Source organism: Ambystoma mexicanum, chromosome 5q, assembly GCF_040938575.1.
Source record: "Ambystoma mexicanum isolate Mex_15411 chromosome 5q, UKY_AmexF1_1, whole genome shotgun sequence".
NCBI lineage: Eukaryota > Metazoa > Chordata > Amphibia > Caudata > Ambystomatidae > Ambystoma > Ambystoma mexicanum.
The window spans coordinates 419,778,452-419,804,026 of NC_090933.1; the positions used below are offsets into that span (position 1 = coordinate 419,778,452).

At 44.6% G+C, this 25,575-nt stretch overlaps 1 protein-coding gene across 2 annotated transcripts in view; it reads left to right on the forward strand.

Annotated features, from left to right (window-relative positions):
- LAMA3 (laminin subunit alpha 3) overlaps window positions 1–25,575 on the forward strand; it is a 1,348,901-nt gene that overhangs the window by 983,649 nt on the left and 339,677 nt on the right. For both annotated transcript variants that reach the window (XM_069620910.1, XM_069620909.1), the window contains exon 37: window positions 24,684–24,824. In XM_069620910.1, the coding sequence (XP_069477011.1) occupies window positions 24,684–24,824 (141 nt within the window). The remainder of the gene's footprint in view (window positions 1–24,683; window positions 24,825–25,575) is intronic.

Below are 25,575 nucleotides of genomic sequence, written 5' to 3' on the forward strand. Positions count from 1 at the left end.
AAAAAATTAAAACGCTGCCCGCAAATTGCATTTTAGAGGCAACCTTTACGAATGGATTCCTGTGGAATCCGCCTACTCATTTGCAGCTGCTACTTTGAGGGGGATGCAGTGGGGAATCCATCTGTTTTACTCCTGCATGGACATTACACGCAGGCGTGAAATGCGGTGCTCTTCCAAGATTGAGGAGGACACCACAGCTGAGCTGCAAACTCTGCATCATGCCTCTCCTATGCCTAGGAAGGGAACGAAAAGTATCTGAACCACAACATGAAGGCTTGTGACTTGCTGTTACACTTTTATTTTGCACTCCACTTTTTGTTTTATTTTATTTTTTATTTGTATTTGGTTTCTTTCAAACCTTTACAAAAAACAGTAAAGAAGACAAAATACAAAGTACAACAATGTATAAAAAATATAAGAGAAAGCAAAATCTTCCATAATAAAACTTTGTCACTTTCATGCCTTTAAACAAATGTCCATGCTGAACACTCCCTACTTCAAAGTTTAAGAATGCCCCAGATTTCAGAAATGCGGCTACAGCCAGGCTACCCGGCATTAACTGAGGATTCAAGAGTGTCTTCTTTGCCTCCTGTCATCTTTAAAGTATTTTATTCTTCCCAAATGCATAGCGGGGCATTCCAAGAACAGGTACCTTACTGACTCTACTGACTCCTTGTTCTTACAAAGACTACAAGTCGGGTCCGATGGATCCATAAGCCCTCGCCTAGTCTGTACCTCTTTCATCAGGAGCAAATTCCACCGTTCCCACATTTAGACACTGAAATAGAACTTGCTCGGAAAGAGCAACAGATATAGTGCAATCGTACCCCTAGGCTTATGCTCATGGCTAAGATGTTTCAAAGAAGGGTAGCCATGAAATAAATGTACAGTGTTCCCCCAATCATTTATTTAAAAACATCTTTTTATTGATTTACAAAAATAAGCCACAGTCAACATATCAAGCGTCAATCGTTAACAGAGAAAGATCACAGTGCATAGATACAATACATTGCATTAGTCAAGCTGTGGACGGGATGTGGAGCCTATCGTTCTGGGGTCCCCAAGGTAGGCAGGGCAGGGACGAGGTAAGGGGGGTGCCTAGTCTCTCGTCTTACGCACCTGGATACCATGTGGCCCATCTCTTGCAACCTTTCCCATGTTAGATAGCTATGCATTGTCGGTCCACCTCCCCCAGACCTTCAGGTGCTTCCCAGGGCAGCCCCTGACGTTGTATATGCGCTTCTCCAAGGACGCACAGCGGTCCATTTCATTTACCCATCGGTTATGGCACAACCCTTCTGCGGATTCCCACGTGGAGGCTATGAGTCTTTTTCCCAGTCCCTGTGCCACTGCTAGGAATGTTTTGTCATACTTAGTGTATTCCACTTCTCCCCAGATCCCGAGTATCACCAGCTTAGGGTCCCGTGGGAACCCCTGTGATCTTGCGGATGCATTTGCGTGTTCTCCCAAGCTTATTTTATTTTAGCATTTGTAAAGCGCACTACAGCCCACAGGCAATGAGGCGCTGTAAGGAGACTTTAAGAAGGCTTGCTTGAGGGTTACAGTAAGCGGCCCCACATGGTATATATAAATACATTCGCTTAGGTGCGTTCGCATGGTTACATAGGATACACTTGGGACGCTACAGTTGGTAACTAACAGTCTAGTCTAGGTAGCAGGTGGCAACACAGATATTCTCCTATACAAGGTGATACAGTAGAAGTGCATACCTAGAATGACGGGGTCTTAGATGAAGAGGTTGGTTTTTAGGGCCTTGCGGAAGGCCGAGTGCGAGTCAATTGATCTAATCTGAGCAGGGAGGTTGTTCCACAAGGTTGCCGCCATAGTAGGGAAGCTGGTGCCTCCTGCGCGCACTCTGCGTGTGTGCGGGACAGTGATGCAGTTGGCATAGGCTGCCCTTGAAGGTCTGGCGACTGTTTGTCTGGTTATTCTTTGGGTCAGATAGGGAGGGGCTAGGTCGTGAAGACACTTATGTGTAAGGGCCAGGGTTTTGAAGACCACCCTTTCCTTGATAGGAAGCCAGTGTACCTCCCTTCTGATCCCTGAGATGTGGTCCTTGCGAGAGGTGCCTGTAGCAGCTCTTAAGGCATTATTTTGGGCAATCTGGAGTTTGGCGAGGTTTTTTTGGGAGGTTCCAATGAACAGAGCATTGCAGTAATCCAGTCTGGAGCCGATGATGGCTCTGGCAATTGAGATACAATTTTGGCCTGATAGGAAAGGCTTTGTAGAAAGCCTTCTTTACTTTTGCCGGATTCATGACCAGAGTTTCAGTGTCAAATCCCAATTCTTTTAATACAGTTTCACAGTTGCCTCTCAATTTTCCCAAATATGTGTCTGAATTAAGGGAGGGATCCCCTCTCCCTTTCAGAGTCAATCTTGCCACCATATGTGCATCTTCGGATTTAGATGACTGTATTTTCTGGTATAAAGATAAACTCTGCCATTGGACCCTTACCTTAAGGGAGAGGGGGCCCAGCTCATATCTCATGGCTGCCACAGGGAGTCCATTTGGCACCCCTAGTACTCGTCGCCATATCTGCCCCTCTAATGTGTCTAGTCAGCCGTAAGTCTTACCTGGCCAAAGTTCTAGACCAAATAGCAACTTGAGTACCACCTTCCGTTCGTAAAATTGGATTCCTGTCCTTATTGAGAATCCTCTGTATCTCTTGTCACCTTGAACCAGCTGATTCGTTAGACTCTGGGCTTTAAATGTCAGCAGCAGTTGAATATCCCTCTCACTGGCTTTTGCAGAAAAATGGAAGCCCAACAATGTTAGACTCTACACTTCCCACTAGATATTCCCCCCACTTCCACTGCCTTGGTCCCTGTTTCCTGCCTCTCGATAGCTGTTTTAAAAGGACCCCCATGGTGTACTCTTGATGGACTGGGGACCCGGGATCGAACTTCATGAACTGGGCAAACCTCTCATCATTTCGGTTACCCGCTAATTAACTGGGTTCCAGGATTTCATCTGCCCCTCATTGTTACTTTTAACACATTTCATTAATGTCTACATCTAACACCTGCAGCATTTTGTTTAAACTTTATTTATTTAACATGCTTGACAATACAACAGGGAGTAACGGGAAGTATATAAAACATCGATATCAACCATAGGGGCGCATAATCCAGCAAAGTGACCTTTCAGGGCTGTTGCAGAGGATCTTATAAACTGTACAGTATGAAGGTAGGTATCCGGTCAAGTACACAGGGGACAATGGGTCATCGTTATCTTCCCTATCCTCAGCTGACAAGGAATATATATAGGAGCGAAAGGGGGTCCAGATGTTACTGGTTGCATGGCAGACCAACGCTCCTCCACATCCGAGGCCCAGGTGACAGCACTTAGCCATTGGTCAAGGGTGGGGGCACCAGTGTGCAACCAAAGTAGTAGCACGCAGTGAACAGCAAGTAGCATACAGAGACCAGCCAGCCTCTTGAGGTCACGGGGGAACTCGTGGAATAGACATGTCATTGGGGACGGTGTAATGGTGCAATCCATTATCTGAGATAAAGCCTCACAGACCCCTTCCCAGAAAGAAGTAAGTTTTGGACAGGACCAGAGCATGTATATGTAATCTGCGTTGTCTGACCTGAATTGTGGGCACTCTGAGGGCCGATCTCGGGACATACGGTGTAGCCTAGCCAGGGGTAAGGTGGTATCTGTGAAGTATTTTAAACTGGATCAGTTTAAATCTAGAATAAAGGGAGACCTCCTGAGTGCGAGTACACATATATTCCCATTTCTAGTCGGTTATCTCGACGCCCAGGTCACGGCTCCAAGCCCCTCAAAGCTTATCCCATGGGTGTCCTGCCCTCCCCTGGAGAAGACCATATAGCCTGGCGACCCTCCCTTGGGTTGCATTGCCCAACATAATCTCAGAGAGTATCGAATTGTCGGGGGGGGGGATCGAGGGAAGTCGTGCCATTTAAGCTTGAGCGCTCGGTGCAGACCGGCATATTGTAAGCATCTGGAGGGATGCCCCTTTAGGGGCTCGGGAGGTCTTGCCATTCAGTGAAGGAGCCCATGGTGAAAACATCCTTCATTGTGTCACAGCCCTTTTCTGACCAGTAGCGGAGAGTGGCACCATCAACATGCGGGGATTCGGGGAGGCAGTTCCACAGGGGGAGGTTGCCATGTCCTGCAGCATTTATTAAGTTTGTATTTATGATGTCATTTTTGATTTACAAAATGAAACAATCTAATGTGCAGTACACTTCTCACCGAACCACTGCTCCACTACACATCCCTGCTGAAAGAGGTGTTCTTTTTAAGAGGCTGTCCCCTTGCTCACCGCCCTTCCACAGACACCGATACCTGGCAGTATTACTGTAAAGATTACAATCTTCTTCCTTTTTCTGTAATTGCTTCAAGACATTGAAACAAAGGAACAGAACTACATTGTAAAGAAGCCATTTCTAAAGGGCGTTGGGAGAGGTGGCAATCGAAGCAAGCTCCTTGACCTCAGAGGGGAACACTCTTGCGTCTACACAACTAGTGCTGTGAGGAGGAAGCCTGCAGAAGCCAAGAGAGTAGGCAGTCGTTTAAAAGAGGCTGATATTAGCGCCTATAGTTTAATTGAAGAACAGGGCCTGGCAAGCCTTTTTCAACAAAATTGAACAATTGTGTCCTACAGAATTTTATTTTCTGAAGAGGTCTTTTTTACCATAAGCAATACAAAACAAACATTTCAAAAATACAGAGTTTGTGCTTATGGAGAACTGGGCTCCGGGGTACATGGTTTCTGTCTGTCAAAGGACAAGCATGGTTCTTCCCAATAGCAGATTTACCTTTTTTGTCTATAGGAAAATGAATGGGGACTAGGGTGAAACAGCTTTTTTTTTGTTTCCTTAATAACTTATTTTATTTTTTAATGGTCATTCCCAAAATGCACAGTCTGGTGGGCCCGTGAATACAAAATTGTCTGCAAAGTTTCAGGCAAATTTGTGGTACGAGTCAAATGTTATTATCAATTTCGATTTCCTATGTATCTCACTGGTCAACTTAACTATTTAAACTATAGGTGCTAATATCAGCCTCTTCTCCCAAAAAATTATAGAGCTATCTCCCATGGTGCTTTTCAGGATAGAGGCTTTTAAGAAATGAAAACGCTGCCACCCTATTTATTTCTGAAGCGAGAGAACACAGCGGTTATACCCGTGGCTACCCGGAAACCCACCCCAAGAAACTGGCATTTTGAGCAGGCAAAATTACTAAATGGCATCAGGCTAGAGGTGAGGGGATATCAGAGAAAGGACACCATGTGAAATTTGGGGATTGCTGGGGGGCCAGGGACCAAGTTAAGAGCACGAACGAGCAGGAATAAAAGTGTGCCACACAGATACAATGAGTGTTGGGGGAATGGAAGAGGGCTGGGGAGGTGAGGATGCCTTGAGGGGTGTTGTGAGAGCAGGCACAGTGGAGGGAGACACTTGGTGAGGGCCTGCAAGGGCAGAGAAGCATTTTTTGTCATTTTCCCCATAAATCTAACAACTACAGATAACCGCAGCTATCTGTAGTGATAGTTATTATAGCTGTGGGTATGAGGAAAAAACTAAGTACAGTACAGTGTGGTAGGGGGTGAAAAATCACTAGTCATAGCCAGGCCTGGTAGTGATTTAAACAATACAGTTGGCACGGGCAAAGGGCGGCAGTGTTGTTAAATATACAATGGCCATGGTCGAAAGCTGTGCACAGTGGGCCCGTTCTACATGTATAGTGGCCACGGCCTCTGGCCATGGCTAGTGGCCTCATAGTGTTGCAAAATATACAGTGGGCATGTATGGCCTCTGGCCATGGCTAGTAGCTTTGTAATGTTGTAGAATATACAGTGGCCATGGCCAAAGGCCCTTGCTAGCGGCCTGGTAATTTTGCAAAATATACAGTGGTCGAAGGTCCTGGCTAGTGGGGCCGATACACATGCATAGTGGCCAAGGCCGAAGGCCATGTCTGGTGGCCTCGTAGTGTTGTAACATTTACAGTGGGCACAGTCGACAGTCCAAGGCCATATATAGTGGCTTGGGAAGGTTGTAAACCTTACAGTGGGCACGGCCAAAGTCCATGGCTAGTGGTCAGGTAATGTTGTAAAATATACTGCCAAAGGCCATGGCTAGTAGCCTAGCCAGGGCTGAAGACCCTCTCTGGTGGACCCGGTATAAATGTATAGTGGCGACGGCCGAAGGGCATGGCTCGTGGCCTAGTATTGTTGTAAAATGTACAGAGGGCACTGCCGAAGGCCATGGCCACTGGCCGTGGCCAAAGGCCATGGGTAGTGGCTTGGTAATGTTTTAAAATATACAGTTTGCATGGATGAAGCGCGTGGCTGCTGCCCATGTCCGAAGGCCACGGCCATGTGCGTGGAAAAAAAATGTTGGCATAACAAAACCCTTGAAATTCACTGAAAAAACTTGAAGAAGTTGAAGTGTAGTTAAGTTGGCCAAATGAAACGCAACAAAAACCCTGAAGTTCAGCGCATTTGGGAAGTCATAACTAGCTTAACTCGGCGCGTTCTTGTTGCAAAGCCCAAAAGAACATATATATTATAAGAGAAGGGATTCACAATGACATACAAAATGGCATTTTGGGGGACATCAACGGGAGTGCACCGAGTTAAGCCTGTCATTACTTTCCGAATGAGCTGAATTTCAGGGATTTTGTTGCGATACATTTTGTCAACTTAAGTACACTTTTACTCATTTTTTCAGTGAACATATATATGGATAAATATATATGTAATTGCTGAAGGTTGTGGGTACATGCCAGCAGCTACATGCTTGGTACTGGGGCCGCGCCTGTCCTTCAACAGACAAATATCCCACAGCTCGATGCAATGCAATGCCTCCACTCCCTTGCATTAGGCAGAACACAGAACAAAGCAGATACTGTGAGAATAGATAGCCACTGCCTTTCCTCGCCCTACCCAAGCAAAGCAAAAAAGGGTTACTACACAGGAATTCCTCACTTCAACGCTCCCCATCCACCACCTGTTCTCTCCCTACTTTCAACTTTGCCCACCTGTAGGGGCTGCCGCAATTAACATGCAATGCTTACTGCAGTCCAGACAAAAACCAGAGTGTATTAAAAAGGCCCTTCTTGGAGATGTGGCCCCAGCCATCTACTTTGATCAGATGATCCATGGTGGGCTTGCTGGAAAAGTGTCTGTTCCTCCTGAATAACATCCCATTGAATCCTACCAGGCAGGGTCGGACTGGGCCATAAAATGGACTCGGCACCAATGAAAAAGTGGCCCACAGTTGCAAATGGCAATTCATTCCCTTTGTGACACTGTTTGAATAGTAAGCAAGGGGGACTTTTCTGATAAACTATGGTGCAAATTGTGCATTTTAAAGAATATTTATTCAGCAACACTGGCCAAAACTACTAGCCGCAGAGTGAATTAACTCATCAAACTGGCACAAATTGACCAAAGAAGTAGCCCACTTTAACCAAGAAAACTGGCCCACACCCGCATTTTTTTTAGTTTGATTTTTTTATTGCAATTGGTTAATACAAACCTTTACAAATATTTGGATAAAAATCATAAATACATAAGTAACACAGAAAACCATTATGCATAATCCATATCATCACAAGGTAGATATTAAATCATCATAAAAAGAGAGGATCCTTAGCAAAGGAAATAAATTGCATTAGAAAGGTATCAAATAAAGCTATCGGTAACATAAAAAGTAGTAAGGAATCAATAATAAAAAAGAGAGAAAAAACAAATATTTCTAGTAGTAAATTAAAATCCAGACAATATAGTAAGCATCTAATCCAAAATACACTTATTAATAGGAGAATTTTATCAGAACATAAGGGCACAATCCAAGTGTCAACATCTAATGGTCACAAGCATATTGCATAGAAATAACACAGCCCAAAACAAACAGTACTGAGCTAGATCATACAAGGTAGGTTAGCTCGACTTCACTTAGCCCAATAGATGGAAGATCCAAAGGAGAATAGAGTCACAGTAATTGAAATTACACAGATGTTACAGATGTAAGCTATTAATAAAGCCTGATGAGGCCAACCCCGCATGACTAGTGTAAACATACAGGCATCGATTCCAGATCAAATCCACACTATAGCATAATGAATGTATGTTTAGTGACGGCCAGTATTTGGCTCTTAGTCCCTGTATTGCTTCGCATTCAAGGACCAGGTGCCTTAGGGTCCCCAATTTACCCATGCAAAATCGACATTTTCAATCCCAATTAGCCCCTTTTGTGTTTTTGGTTGGCCCTGGGCCAATTGCCCTATACGCCAGTCCGAGCCTGGTAATACCAGGGGTCTGTTAGTCTTTTCTTTTCTGTGAACAGAACAGACCATCTTTGAAGTCTAGTCTTCCATCCTCTCCATCCAGACTTTCACGGTGGCCTTTCACTTTTCCTTATCAGCATTGCAGATCATAGGGCAGAGCCTGTGAGTCATGAACAAGTTATAATAAAATGAAGTATTATTGTCTTGGGTGGGGCGAGATAGAATGGGCTGAGGTAGAGTGAATATTTTGAAGAATAGGCTCATTCGTCCAGGCTCAGCCTACCGTCACCAAGCCAACCTTGAATCCCAACAGTTGTAGATATTAGACTGAGGCCCAGAAGTTAAGAATTTTAAGCAGGGGTCAGAATGTATAGACTGTTGAGCTTTTCAGGTAAGTTTATGGGGCTTCTGGTGGACAGATTTTGGGTGCAATGATGGTACATTTTAGGAGTAAATGATTTAGCTTGCTGGTTGGCAAATAAAACGGAATCATGCGTGGGTGATCACAATTTAAGCAGTTAAGAAAACTAAGACCCTTTGAGGAAAAATGGGTTGCCGAGGATCACACAATTTGGTCAAGTGGAGAAGCCAGGATCTGAGACGAGTTGCCCTTGTTATGTTTTACAGTCTCCAATTTACAAAGTAGACAAAATCATATTCCATCCATCTTTAGATTTAACATAACATCAACATACAATGATTTCTGAATTGTTTTCTTTCATGAACAGAACTAGTTATTTGTGTTTATTAAAGCGGATTTGCAAAGTAACAAACCACATCCTTAGGCAACCTGAAAACATAAAAGAATGATTTATCGAAACGTGTTGGGGAAAACGAGTATTATTTATTTTCTTGTTTTCTATAAAGTGCTTGTTTATATAATCTTTCCATGTTTAGTGCTGGAACTGACAGTTGTTAAGGTATCCAAATCATTTTAGCCATTCTAACAACAATGACAGTTTGAAAAGCTTAGCGGTCTCTGCTGATATTCATACCTGTGAAGGGTAACAAAATAAACTAATTTACTAGCAGCAAGCAAGCAGCTCCCCACAAAATGTATATTTATTCTGAAGATGCCATGGCAAGTGCTATTGCAGAAAATCTTTAGGTTCCTTATGTCAAGAAACAAAAAAGCGCACAATTCTGCCGGGATTCCTTGAGGCGGTTACATCCACTGAACAAGTAATTGTACATTTGAAAAAGAGAATGCCGCTGTATATACTTATACTGGGAAAACCAAAGTTATTTATTTTAGGCCAGTAGTGCTTTTTCACTGATTGATGAATTGCTTTATGACATCTACGTGTGAATGCAGGAGTCACACGGGCAGTGCCAAGGGTACCAAAGGGATGGCCAGGCGGAGCAGCTGCTACCTTTGGCAACCCCCAAAAGGCATTGATGATTGCCTCTGGAGACCACGTGGAGGCAAGGGTCCCACAGGCAGCGCTTGTGTTTGCTGTGGCTGGGAAGGCCTGGATAGAGCAGCGTAGGGTTCAAGCAGTCTGTTCATTATGGACCACAGATCCTATCAGGGATGGTGGTGACCACACAAATGTAGGATCCAAGCTATTCCGCTGGGAAAAGTAACTTGTTTTCCTCTTCTCTGTGTGTGGCTCATTAAGATTTCACTTAGGGAACGGTTGAGCATGACTGGTGGACTTCCCGCTCCAGCAGTGCTAGTGGTTAGAAGATGGTCAGCCACTGTGACTTCTAAATTATGCAGGATCATAGTCTGCATTGTGGTAGCTGGAGGGTCTTGCACCTCAACATTCCAAATGTGGCTAGCGTCAAGATCAACCTGAATTCCAGTGGCCCATGTTAGTATGAAAAGAACTATGTATTTGGTAGACTGTGAAGAACGCTGCGGATTCCTCATTAAACTCCTGCCTAAGGTCTCCTCCTGGGTGGCCAGGAGAGGGAGATGTTTCCTGATCCCAATCCTGCGGTAGGATCCCCTGGGTAGAGACAGGGGCCAGATTCTGTTGGATGAGACACAGTATTTTTCCACTGCAAGGGATATTCTTACCACTATGCCAGTAGAGGTTATGGCTTACTGTAATTTTAATATCTCTCAACCTCCTCTTAAAACTAAGGTGGTAAAACCTAAGGTTGTAACATCCCAACCTATTATACCAAAAGAACAAATCTTTTGTAACCCTAAAAACAAATACCCTCCTCAATACCAAAGCTATACTACAAGGAATTGTGTACATGTTGCCTTCTCTACACCTTCTTCCTTTAATAAGATCGAAGCCTATACACCCTCTGTTAAAAGTAATAAGGGAATTAAATCTACCCTTAGAAATACACAAGAAGTAGAAAAATCTCACTTTAAGAAAGTTAACTGCATGTCCCAGAATCCCGTAGGACTGAGACGAAGAAGAGGGCTGAAGAGGCATGTAGAAGTAAAGGACAGGCAAGTAAGTAGGCCTAGTAGCCTTTGTCAGGGTCAGGCAATTGACAGTAATGGCCTACACCTGAAATTAATTTCCCCACCTAAGAGGTATAAAAAGCTGCAACAGGAGGGGGAAGATAGATGGAGATGGAGCTGGAGCAGTAGCGAGAAGGCTGGCAGAAGTAGCAGAAGGAGAAGAGCACGAGGCTGGCGGTTAATGAGGAAGTGTGTTCACTCAAGAGACACCAGGACAAGAGGAAAGCAGATTTCACCTGCAGGTTCTGAGAGGGTCCTGTGTTCACAAACCTTGCCTTTCCGTGGCTGCGCTGAGCGAGACATGCCAGGATTGAAGGTCTTCCCAGGTGCTCCTAGTGGCTGTAATTGCAGAGCCGTGATTGTGCTGCAACCCAAGACCCGTATAAAAAAGCATGTCCAGGGATAGAGGAGTGAAGGTGACTTCTCGTTGACAAGGACAGATCGGAGACCCCCATGCTGCAAAGGGGTGTGGGTCCAAAGTGTGCCTAAAGTGGTAGCAGAAGGAGAAGAAGTCCACAGTTTTCCTGGAGCCGGAGTGAAGCTCTGTGTTCAGGTGCACTCTGAAAACCCTGCCGGTAGCTGTTACCAGCTCTATAGTAACTTGCGTAGGAGTAGAAGCGAGTAAAAACTATTTGTCATTGCGAAGAGTCCTACGGACAACAGAAATGTATCATGCGCACTTCTAATACTAGTGGGAGGGCTCGCGTATAACGAAAAGCTTTTTATTTCCCATTATCAAACTGTTTAACGTTACAAGAGTGGTCGCGTGTTTCCAGTTAAGAAGTTGAATGCTTTTCAAATCACTTGAAACCTGAAAGATGACTTTCACAAATGTTTCAAGACTTATTATAGAGAGATCGCGTGTGAACAATTGTAGTTCCCGACCAGAGTCAGATAATATGTCTGTGTTAAGAAGTGGGAATACAATTACTTACGGTTCTTTAAAGTTAAATATCTTCTTTAAAGAATGGTTGTGTGTATCTAAATCTGATATGAACCTTGTAACATCAAAAACAAGCATTTAGTAAATGTAGAAGTTATTGAACTGATGAAAAGAACAAGCATTATGATATAAACTATGGCTCCTTCTTCATAAGACCAAGACCAGAAGGTAAGTAGTTTACATGTAGGTTTATTCTCTCAGATATCATGTAGAGAAAGTACTGGGACATCCATCCAGCCCAACACATTAGGTCCAACTGACACCAGTGGAACCCAGCACTCCAAACAACCATCAACACTCCACAAGGATGTCAATGACATCACCACACCAACACTCCACATGGAATGTCACTGACATCACCACACCATCATAACACACACATAGCCATAATCCAGCCCAGCACAGATTATGACATATCTCCTTCCCTTCCACTAACACATCACAACACCCATAACACCACCAACCACGAAAATGGATGAACACCTCAATTATCACGCAGAACTAAATAGCTCACATCAGCTCAGAAACAAGTCCCAACTGAGCCCTTGTGCCACACCACAACTCTAGCCAAAATCTTTATTGAAAACACAAAACTAAAACCCACCCCACAGGCCCTTCCCAAAGCCTGAACACCCACTCAGCTATCAAACCGCTAAAGCACCATATGTGTGTCCCGCTCAGAACATTAACAGAACTCTGATCCTACCACCCGACCGCTCAAGAACATTGGCAGAACTCTGATCGTATCACCAGACATTACAGCAAACACTATCCCCATAACTTACCTATGACCAGACAGCACCAAGCTGCCCCTTAACCAAAACACAGACATCACCACAATGCCCCTTACAATGACCAGAGAACACCTAACTGCCCCTTAACCAATAACCAAAACATAGACAGCACCTCACTGCCTCTTAACCACAGCATATAAGCAGCACCACACTGCCCCTTGACTCAAAACATGAACAGCACTCAACAACACCTCACTGCCCCTTGCAACCACCAGACAGCACCAAACTGCCCCTTAACCAAAACATAGACAGCACCTCACTGCCCCTTAACCATAGCATATAAGCATCACCACACTGCCCCTTTACCCAGAACCTGAGCAGCACTAAACACAGACAGCACCTAACTGCCCCTTAAAAATGGCCAGACAGCACCTAATTGCCCTTACCAAAACATAGACATCACCATAATGCCCCTTAAGCACAGCATATAGAAAGCACTAACTACCCCTAACCGGACCCTAGACAGCACCTCACTGCCCTAAATCAACAACAGCACCTTACTGCCCTAGCGACTGCATCACCACACTGCACTTCCTGAAACAACACACAACACCACACTGCCCTTGAACCCCGAAAGTAGACAGCACTGACTGCCACCTAAAACGGCCAAACCACACCTAACTGCCCCTTAAATGACCAGACAGCATCTAACTGCCCCTTACCAAAACATAGACAGCACCTCACTGCCCCTTAAAAATTACCAGACAGCACCAAACTGCCCCTTACTAAAACATAGACAGCACCTCACTGCCTCTTAACCACCCTTGCGACTGCATCACCACACTGCACTTCCGGAAACAACAAATAGCACCTACTGAAACAACACACAGCCCCACTCTGCCCTTTAACCTTAAAGCAGACAGCACTAACTACCCCTTAACCAGACCCTAGGCAGCACCTCACTGCACCTCCTGGAACACGCCACACCTAACCGCCCCTCCTAAAACAACTGGACAGTACCTCACTGCACACTAGATGCCCCTAACCAAAACATGGAAGCACCTAGTGCCCCTTAACACAAAATGGACAGCACTAACTGCCCCTTTTTCCTAAAGCAACTAGGTAGCAACACCTCACTAGACCACCCCAAAAATAACCCCTTAAAATTGGTATGTGCAACTCCTACCCTTCCTAACACAACAAACCTCATCCCCTCACTAAACCTCTAAAATCCCAGGCAGCACCTCACTACCCTTACCACCACCAGGCAGCATCTCAATACCCCTTTAAGATCCCAGGCAGCACCCCACTACCTCTTCAAAATCTCAGGCAGCACCTCACTGCCCCACAATGACTCTGCCTATGTACCACGTTACCCCCCTGGCACCACCTGCAACTCGCTACCCCTCCTAACAAACAGCAGCACCTCACTGCCCTTACAACTGCATCACCTAACTGCACCACCTGAAACCCATCACCTCACTATCCCATACAACCACAACATGGACAGCACACCCCGAACATCACTGCCCCTCAAAACACCAGGCAGCATCTCTCATTACCCTGTTTACCTCACTGCCCCTTATAAGCACCAGACAGCACCCGAAAAACATGACCAGGGGACATGCCCCTACGAACACACATATAACATTGCAGGACAACACATAAAGCCCTACAATAACCAATCAACTACGTCAAAGTCCCTGCTCCAACCCCAACCTGTCCATAAAATGCACAGCAAATAAATGCAAGACAAGTGCAGGTGAAATGGCGCAAAAGTCCCATTGCGCCAACATGTCCCCAAATACAAATCCCATAAATGCAGGGCCAGTAAAAGTGACATGGCGGCAAAATGCAGGACAAGTAAACATGACAAGCACCTCACTACCCCTTAAAAACACTGCCATCATCCACGCATAACCAGGGGACATGCCCCTACGAACGACACCCAACAGAAACACACAGGACAACACATAAATCCCATGAAAGTCATATTAGATAACATCCTGGCGCCAGAGTCCCTGCGCCAACCCCAAAATGTCCATGAAATGCAAAGTCCTTGGCGAACTTCCTTGGCGCTAAAGTCCCTACGCCAATCACAGCATGTCCATGGTGTCAAAGCAAATACATGCAAAAATGACATGGCGCTAAAGTCCTTGCGCCATACCCACCCCCATGACCAATTAAACTATCCTGCAATTTTTTATTTTTTTTTAAACATTACCAACATTGCCCATGGACCCACCCAAGAGTCCAATATGCAAACCCAAGTAAGGTCCTAAACATTAGGCCACCACATAAACACAACAGCAGTACATAAATGACAGGCCTTAAACTGCTAACATTACCCCATGACCAAACCCAAATATTTACTAACCCCAGAGGCCACAACATAAATACAAACAGCATTAACCATTAACACCGGCCTCACCCAACACATACCTCTGTTTACTCTCTAGTTAGATCCTTCCTCACGTTACATATGCCCCACTGGTCTAGATCTAGAGCTCGGCGCCCCACCAACATTCCTACCATATCACTGTGTCCTGTTACAACGTCTGCGCACTCCAACACAGTGAGCTCACCCTGACTGCCAAGTTCAAATCTGTTCCGTGCAATACCAGTTTCCATCCTGTAAAGCAGTGAAAACCCTCCAGTGTCACGTTTAACATAAGCTCGTAACAACGTCCTACAGTTCAACTGTCTTCCTGGAGCAGCGCGGTCCCCGTACTCAGCGTCTGCGTGACAGCCTTGTAGAACGCTGCGTTCCATATGAACGTTGCTACGTCTTTCAACGTTGCATACCAGCAACTCCTGACGATCCGTCAGCTCTCCGCCCATTGACATCATCATTCGCTCTTCAGGCACTGGATAGCACAGATCGCCATCCGCTTCCAACACCGACCTAGCCCTCCATCCCCCGCGGCCATCAAGGCCACTACGGCCGCTCAAATCACCAGCTGCCACCACCGCGAACCCGCTGACGACAACCAACTAAGTTCGCTGCCAGCCCACCGCCCAGCTACTGTCCCTTCAGGCCACCTCAGCCTCCTGACATCACCACTGGCACATCTGTCGCTCACACGACCACGTGAGCTTCTCTCTCCGCCCAGCCACCACGGACCCGCTGACAGCAGCCTCCTCACTTTGCTGCCAGCCCGTGAACTTATCTCTCCGCCCCGCCACCGCTGACCCGCTGACAGCAGCCGCCTCACTTTGCTGCCAGCCCGCGACCAAGCCACTGTCCCTCCAGACCTCCTCACACTCCTGACAGCCCGACTGGCGCACCTGTGGCTCACACGACCACGTGAGCTCCTCTCTCCGTCCAGCCACCACGGACCCGCTGACAGCAGCCGCCTCATTTTGCTGCCAGCCCGCGACCAAGCCACTGTCCCTCCAGTCTTCCTCATATGACTTTGTGAGGCTAACACACCGCCCAGAGACATCAGGTTGCTCCTGTAACCACTTGAAGGCTACTCAACGATGACAGCCCATCAATTACACTCTCGGGATCCTCAACCTGGACCCTGGCCCGGACTAGACGCTCAGGGTCCCCGACCTGGACCCCGACATGACCTTCACTGCACCGCCCAGCCTGCAGCCTCTTCCTGCTTGATGGATGTCTCCCTGGAAGGCAGCGCTTCTCACCAGCTGCCCCTTCCCAGCAGCACAGGAACCATCCTCGTTGCCAGTGATATAAACTATGGCTCCTTCTTCATAAGACCAAGACCAGAAGGTAAGTGGTTTACATGTAGGTTTATTCTCTCAGATGTCATGTAGAGAAAGCACTGGGACATCCATCCAGCCCAGCACATTAGGTCCAACTGACACCAGTGGAACCCAGCACTCCAAACAACCACCAACACTCCACAAGGATGTCAATGACATCACCACACCAACACTCCACATGGAATGTCATTGACATCACCACACCATCATAACACACACATAGCCATAATCCAGCCCAGCACAGATTATGACACATTACCCAAGCCAAGAGGCGAACCCTTTCTATAGTGAAACCAGCCCTGTTGAAATCTCTATCCACCTGAATTCTGATGCTGTTAAAGTTGGTAAAGGTCCAATGTCCTCTGAAGCAAGAGGGTCATTGTTATCCCAAGCTGTAAGTGTGGCAATACAGCTTCAGGCTAGCTACTGGAACCCAGAAGATGTGAAAAAAGCTGGGTAAGGGAGCTGGGTAATTGCAAGAAGATTGAGCCAATAATCGGTAATGCTGAGACTGTTGAAGCTGAGAGAGAGGCAGTCTGAAAGCAAAGGCAGGCTATACTGGTGGCAGTAGGACACACAGAAGAGGCAAAGAGGCTGCCCTTTTCTTATAGCACAGGAAAGAAGAGTGCCTTGCCTACCTGTGGAGGTCAAAGAGTCTTGTCTTTAAACTGCCTAACAATCATAAAGTATAAAGTTGAAGCAGAAGTACTTAAACTGTGGCTTGGTATAATACGGCCAGTTGATGCAACATTGAAGTTAGTTGAAGTAGTAGCTTACTGTGGAGTCAAGGAGTCTGTTTCCACAGTAATAGTAGTAGAAAGGTAATTGTCAAGAGAAAAACCACCTAGGAAGACTCATCCTGACAATTATACCAAAAACACTGCAAAGGTCATAAATACTTGGAAAGTTGTTGAAGAAGGAGTTGTTCATTTATTATTTGAACTGTGGCAAAACAATCTTGGAAAGATTGTATCCAAGATTACCATTGGTGCTGTTTTCTTGGCTAGAATTGGAAGGGGAACTCTTCAACAGAAAGCTGAAGAACTGTTGCCAATGGATTTTTGTTTGGTAAACTTTTCCTTCATTTGGAACTTACAAGAATTGGTTCAAGACTTTACTTTTCTAATTGAACATTTGGGGAAATTGACTTTGAACAATCCTGGGGAAGGGATTTACCCAGCACAGGTGAAGGTCATCCGAATTATTGGTTGTTTGGTATTCACTCATTTATGTTGTCTATGATTTACCTTAATGTTTTGTTGTTTAGTGTGAGGGCCAGTTTTTTTATGTTAGGAGTTATCCTCTTAGTTCTTAGACTGGCTAGGAAACTCCCTGATAAAGTAGGTATAGTGAGGATTTATTTCAATAAAATGCTCAATTCTGAGAAAAACACAAGCAGTTATCTGCCTCGCATTACTGACCCTCACAAGACCCTCACTGTCTACCCAAGAATAGTAAATCATACCCAGACAAACCTGTTCCTTAAGGCCCTGTTTTTCAAAGTCAAAAAGGCATGAAGCAGACATTCCCAACAGTGGCTGTAAAAGAATAGAAGATATCAAGAAGACTGTCATCCACCAGCTACACAAAAAGATCAAACACAATCTCCTTCAAGATTATCAGTCCAGCTTCCATCCCAGAGGCAGCACTGAATCCGTCACCATGCTTGTCATTAGAAAAGCACTCCTCATCACAGAGAGAGGGAAGCCTGGCATTCTCATCCTGCTGTAGCCCTCTGACGCACTGAACACGGTCGACCAAAAAGCACGTCACAACTCCTTTTCCCTCTGAAACAGATCATTAATCAACACTAGCTCAACCAGATGTGCACCTGCAAATCCCAACAAAATGGGTGACCATGCTCTCCCTAGTCGTCTTCATCCTATACATGAAGCCACTTGGGGAAATCATTGCAGACCGCAACATCAAAATCTACTAGTATGCAGGTGATGAAGCATAGCTTTTGCTGATTGTCCACTTCATAGAGGACAATTACCAGTAAAAACACTGCTTCTCCCTCATGCAAGCCTGGAAATCGTGTGCCTACCTGAAAGCCAACCCAACAAAGACAGACTACATCCTTCTTGGATATGACACCAAACAAACCCAAGTCCAATTTGATGGCTTCTCCATGCAACTCATCCCCTGTGCAAGGTTGCTCAGCGTCAACCTCAATCGCAAACTTCAAAACACACCTCAGAAAGAAGGCACATATAGTTTGCTTCCAATCTTGATCCTCAACAAATTCCTGCAGTTTATCCCCACCTCAAACATCACAACTTTCATCCAAGTCTGGGTGTTCTATAATTTGTATGAAGATCATGACCGGTTTGCACGTATTCCAACTGCTGAGAAGGCCGCTTTCCACTTCATCTACTTTAAAATGACCTCCACAACCTGCAAAGTACTGACAATGAAGACACTATCTAGTCTTCCCCAGAAACTCACTATCCCAGGTGGCCAATGCAACAGCGGGAGCCAAGATATCGCAATACTGGAATTCAAGAAGTGCAAGAAGCAAAACACTAGAAAGCAAGTATTCTTCTGATATCTTCCAAAGCATGGAACAACATGCAAACATCGGACTGGCCCCATCTCCCCAGCATTTTAGGAAGTAACTGAAGACTGTTAAGGGACTTTAGTTCAGCACTCCAACTAAGTCAATACCTGGTCTGGGATGCCCAAGGGAAGCCTTTATTTATATATTTTTATGACAAGTTATAATCTGGATGATAAACACTTATATAACGCCCCTCTCTTTGAATCCCCCTGACCTCACTGAGCCAAGAAGTAGGTTTGTTTTGCAATTTACAAATTTATTGGAAAATTAAACAAGATATATATATCACACTTCTATAAATAAATTAATATTTGATAACACACTTATGAAGATAATGTTGATCAACAATAGATCCTAGCACACTTTTTTTATCAGTTAGGAGTTGGTACAGAAAGGATAAACAAAAGATAATATAATCAATTTTCCCCTTTGTGGCAATTCACTCCCCCCTATGCAATATAAAGAGATGGAAGGAAAGCACACAGTTTTCAGGAATACAATCACAATACAATACGAATTTCAGTTCCCCCCTAGCAAGCTTAGAACACAGGGATGATTTTAAAACACAGGCAAAATACTTAAATGTGATTTGCAAAGAAGTGAAAATATGCTAAAAAATGATTTTAATTCCTTATAGGTGATTCAGGGTAGGTGGCAGCTACTTTGAATTAGTTCAGGTCAACACTATCAGTGATTCATGAGGGATTATTAGGTTGAAAACGGATTTCAGCAATGCGATTACGGAAAAACTATAAGGTGTAGAAAGCAGAGGATCTTAACTTTCAAAAGAAAGTTAAATCTCGTTCCTAGTACATACAGTTCCAAAGATACGAACGATTTAGTGGAGGTAGATTTTCAGAAGTAAAATTAAAGTTTCAGAATGACAGATGCGCTGTGGAAGGTTTTGGATCAACAGGTTGGACACACATTTCTATGATGTAGTTCTAAATAGGTTAAAATAGTTTGAATTAGATTATTTTAAACTACGAGATTGGTTTTGCACAATTCTGGCTGAGTACTCGCACTATAATTTTGAAATAGGCCATCAGGGTCTGGTCAGGTTTGGTCTTCACTCGCCACGGACGGTCTCTGGTACTGGTTCTGAATACAGCGGTCTGGGTCAACTCTGCTCTGCTGGTCTGGCACTCAGCGGTCGATCTCTGGTTCTGCTGGTCTGGATCAAGTGGATTCTGGAAACAGCACTGCTTTCTGGGTACTGGCACAGGGTTCTGGCCAGAATCAAACAGCACAGCCCGGCTGTTGAAGAGTGGAGTTAGGTTGCAAAAGATTCTGAGGCCTGCTGAGAAGGATTTAGCTTTTGGACTAGGCCTCTCTGCTGCAAGTTCTGAAGTCTGGATTCTAAGTTCTGGTTCTGGTTCTGGAGTCTTCTGGATATTGTCTGGTCTGGCAGAGTGCTTCGCAAGAAATCAGTTTGAAATGGAAAATGAATGTCTCTACCTGGGTCTCACTGACTCCTTTTATGTCTTTTGAAAATGGGTGTGTGCGTGGGCATAACTAAGCCTGCCCCTCACAAATTATCATTGGCCACGTTCTCCTCTCTCCCTTGATTGGGGGAAGGAAATTGAGTGTCATCATGATGAGGTCTGTTTATGGGTCAGAGGATCCTCCCCGGTCAATTTGCACACAAATCTATTTTTGATCCAAATACATATTTATCTATGTACAATTCTTCTAATATTATATGTCCAGTTAACCCATTTTCTGTAGCACCAAATCATCTGATCCCTGTCTTTGTAAGATGTCGTGTCCACTTCTGACAGAATTCTGCCCTTTTCATCAAGAACACAACCTCTAAACTTTTCCAGAATTTACACAAACATGCGCAAGGAACATGGCCATCAGATGATAAAGTGTCAGATTTTAAACATACAGACATTTGGAGTAATACCTTACTTTCCGCTACTACCCCCCAGAACATACCACAGAGTCCTAACACTTCTTAAAATGTGCACAGAAAAATCACAAGAATAAATGATATTATTATATAATTTTAACAATTTCATACTATGAATTATCCATCTTTTTAAAATGATGCTCTGGCCCAGATGGTTGTGGTTTAGGTTCCAAAGCACATGGGGGGGATTTCTGTCTGTCCCCACCTCCAGCTCAGGTGGCTCCCAGAAGCACTGCTCCTCTCAGTTTCTTCCAAGAGGAAGCCATTTACGACCCCACCCTAATTTAACATTTGCCTGAGCCAAGGAAAGCTCATTGTTCTGTTTCCTGCAGCCCCAGGTACCCCACCCCTAATTCAATCAGAGAGGTGTGATCTCCTTTTGGTGGTGCAGCAGAAGGGAGGCCAGGCCTGGGAATGCAGTTGCTGGGCAAGTTTCCACTCCTGTCGGGGGTAGTTGTCAGGCAGAATTCAATCTCTTTAAGCCAGGCTTCAGCTAAATGTCACTTTTGTTCCCAGTTTTTCTTCATTCAAATCAAACTTACAATTTTGACACATGCAGCTAGAACGCTGATTCTAAGTTCAAAACTATGACATTTAAACAGTTGCAACCTATGTGATACTTCAAAGTAAATCACTCATTTATTTTAAACATTTCGATTTTAATGGCTTTAAGTCCAATTTCACTTGAGCTGCTGACATCCACAGCTCAGCCAGTTTTGTAATCAACATTATTTTAGGCTCTTCATCTTTCCAGATTTTGTATGCACACAAGACTACATTCTGCCAAATGTCTGCTGGTGTTCAGTGAGATATTTGAATATCTTTCAATGTTTGGAACAGGCATTTTGAGCTTGCATTTCAGAGAAACAAAGGTGATTTCAAAGCGCTTTTTGAGCTAACAGGCACTGCTGTTTTTCCTTTGGCACCACGTTTCACTCATGGCGCTTCTGGCCCATCACGCTCGCACTGGTGGGTGGCAGGTTAGGCGACCATTTTGGTGTGCGCAAAACTGCACGGTTTTCCTGGATCCTGGCGCAAATGTGGGCTTTTCGCCATCTTGGATTTTCTAAGCCCACAGCACCAAATGTTGTAGCATAATAGTTCAAACGTGGGTCAAGCCACCCGACAAGACCCTGCTCTTCAAGAAACACTACACCAACCGGTGATCACAGGATGCTGACAATGACACTCTTTTCCTTGCCACACCACCTCCCTAATATCTGATATACGCTCCTTCCACAACTTGTACATCACTTTGCTGCTTTCCAGCTAGGTTTGCAGTATATTAATCACCTACAGACATGCATTCCTGTATAGTGGATTTACTTCTAACATAAGTTAGTGCAACAGGAGATATGTATCTACCAACACACATTCATCGAGAATTTCTAAGACATGGAACAGTGGAACAGCGGTCAAAGGGTCTGGTGGTGAAGCATTAAGGACAAATCTGAGTAGTTCTATAGAAAAGATGGAAGCCAGCATAAGACAGGATCTTAGCAAAGCAAAGCAATTTCAATTAAAATCTGTAATAGAAATACATGTGATGAAATGTTGTGGAGATCTTCTAAAAAATAAATACCCCAGGAATTGGACTTCTGGGAGGACTGACGTTGGATCATGGTGGAGCTACATACATTACAGCTAGTCAAAATGTAGTCATAGGTGCCCCTCTGTGAGAACGAACACGGTCCATTGACCTGTTCTTTGGGACGATACCCACTTGAGAGTCCGCAGTCACACTTTAGCTCACTGTACCTTTCACAGCTAGTCTACAGTAGATGCTCCAGGTAATCAGACTTAATCATGAAGTGTTTATGAAGGAATACCAAGGTGTCTAGCAATGCAAGACTCAAGACATTGGGCCTCATTACACGGTAGGGGGTAAGGGATTACCGGCACCGGTAAGGGCACTGGTGCCGGTAATCCCTTACCACCCTACTTCGAGGTCCCTTAGTGGGTCCCGTCCCTAACGCCTGCTTTTACCAGGTGTTATGGAAGGGACCCGTTGAGGAACTTCAGAGCTAATAACGGTATCGCAAATTGCGGTACCGTTATTAGCTCCATCCCCATTCCCATTGAGCCCTATTGGGGCTCGAATGGGAATGGGGAATGGTTCCCGGAATGGGGACTTACCGGGTCCTCCAAAGTCGGAATAACCTGGTAAGTCCCTATTCCGGGAACACGGACCCGGAATGCGGTAAGGGGGTAGCCATGACGCTAATAGCGCCATGGCTACCACCTACCGTGTAATGAGGCCCATTATATTTATCACCCTTAGTGTAATGGGTGTATACGATGCACCCATCAAAGAAAGAAAGAAAATGGGAGCACACATTCTTGGGGCTTATTGGCAGCTGCATTGTGGAGGTCTGAATGAGAAGTAGGTGCTTGCCGTCAATACGTAAATTACGACCAGAGGCAGCGAAAGAGTCTTGGGTGAGGGGGGGGTGTTTTTTGAAGGAAAACATTATAATGATGGCCACATAATAAGAATATGTCCTTACATCCTTACATCCTTTCAAGACATTATGAAGTCCATGAAGAACATTCTGAAGTGAATACTCAGCAGGAAAAAGAATGCTGCGATTCAGACAAGGTCCAGTGCAGCGAAGAAGGGGTGTAGGTGGGAATAATATTGGTGTCTTTCTTATTTAACGCGATCCCTGTAATCTCGCTGGGGTCATTGAATAGAAGAGTGCAAGTGTGCCTTGCGGTAGAGGGGGATGCATGTGCCATGTGCTTGCACATGTCCACTGTGACTAGAGGAAACAGAGGTGCACTGCCCAAGTAAAACACTAGAGCCACAAAGTCTAGTTAGATGCCTGATCCCGAAAATGTGCTCACCAACATATGCAAGGTAATTACGAGAGCACATTTCTAGCATGAACTAAGACCCTGGGATTTTAGCACTGCTTTCCATTCTAAATGAAACTATCCTCTCACCTTGTCCATTGTCGGGTGGACTTTCTTATCCTCAGAGTGGTCAAGGCTCATGCCCACTGGTTAGAGAACATGCTAGTAGAGGCATGTGACTTCAGTCTGCATGAAGTACTGCAGACTCAGAATTTCCTGGTGAGAATCAACCAGATCTAAGAGCCATCTGTAGCCTTGGTTTACCACTGCAGACAATATGTTGCCAAGAAGAATTCAAGGTTGTTATTGAAGAGACCAAGCTTTTCATATATTGTTGTGATTTTTGTAACATGCTCAAAAACCTCAGGAACAGTGGGCAGATGCATTGAGAGGGGGATACGTAGTCTGCTTCCCGAAGGACCAGCTGGCAAAGATGGGGTCCCAAAAGGGCATCTGAAAAGCTGCGTGCTTGCAAGATTCATTGGTGTCATGGTCCCGGATGGTGGTGCTAATGTGTCCATTGTCTGTAGTAGAGTCGTGGGATGCAGACCTACAGCCTTTTCCTTTTGCCAAACATGTCGATGATGGCATCTCATGTGGGCACCGATGGAAGGGGTGTCTGAATGGCTTGTCAGCCTCCCCTCCTAAGACACTTTTTCTTGCATATATGGCAGGTGACAATGTATGGTTGTTGCTTTTCCACTAACTCCAGACGCCAGATTTTGTTTTGAGAGATGGGACTGGCCCTAACTTCATCCCCTCCTTCTTGTGGTCTGCTTAGTGAACTTTCCTGTGCATGCTGTATGTTAGTGTGGAGTGTTACTAGTCTGACTGATATGCTTCATGTGGAATATGCTTGACCTCAAAAGGAACTCTAACTAAAGTTCCTCTTTCTGGTTTGCCTAATCTAAGCTTCTGAGAAGTTTCATTTCACGTGTCAAGCTCCCATTGACCTCGACTTTCTGCTTTCTTAGGTTTTATTTCCAGGTTAGTCTCGATATTGTCATAACTGATATTTGAAAATCTTTAGAGTAGGAGTAGATGATGATACCCAGCCATTGTTAGAGCAGCTCCTCAGGGAGAAAATGCAAAACTGTTACTTTTTACACGTAATGCTATAATGCCATTGAGCTACTCTACTTGGTCTAAATATATGCCAGAATGGAAAGAATCCTAATCTTCATTATTTCTTCTCACGTTTCTCCTTCATTCTTTCCCAACGCCACAGGATAATGTTGAAGGCTTAAAGTGTGATGTTTGCCGCCATGGATCATTTTACCTCCACCCAACTAATCCCAAAGGCTGTACAACTTGCTTTTGCTTTGGAGCTACCAGTCAATGTCGCAGTTCTGAAAAACGCAGGACAATGGTATGATATGTTTACTGTCTCAGTTTTCAAATCTACAAACAATTATTGCTGGATATTTTAGTTGCCGTACTTAGAAAATCTCTCTTAGTAGTTGGAGAGTTTAGAAGACAATTGTGTTTCAACATGTTGCAGATACATGTGACGTTTAGATAAAAGAAAGCTACAAACACATTTATTTAAAAAAATGATAAGAAGATGGCATGGGGGACATGGAATGTAATCACTTCCCTAAAGGACCTATTCAGAGATTTACAGGATGCAGCAAGAGTGTAAATCTCCTCGAAGCACTCTTTGGATCACCACTGGTAACGCAATCATAGCTCAAAGGCTTAAATGCCACCAAAGCTGCTGAGGGAAACAGGTTAAAAAAAAACGTACATTTCATAGCAGTTAAAGAACTCAAAGTCCAAATGAAGAGTGTTGCAGATCTATTGCAATGTATCATTCTAGCACACAGTAAAACATTAGCGGAATTAAAAAGCAAGGGAATAAGGAGAAAAATAAGTTCAACCATTTTGCAGTGGTGTCTATAGAACAACCACTCTAGTGGCAATCAATAGGACATACTTTATGTCGCTTCTCCCAGAAGTGACCCAAATTAACTGGTCAAAATTGATTTGCTTCAACTACTTAAGTGGCTGAAAAAACAAATGCATTTACTACAATGACATGCAGCAGCAGTGTGACAGTAAACTGACCTAGAAAGGAACTGTTTGACAAATGACCTGATCAAGATTCCTTCAATACAAGC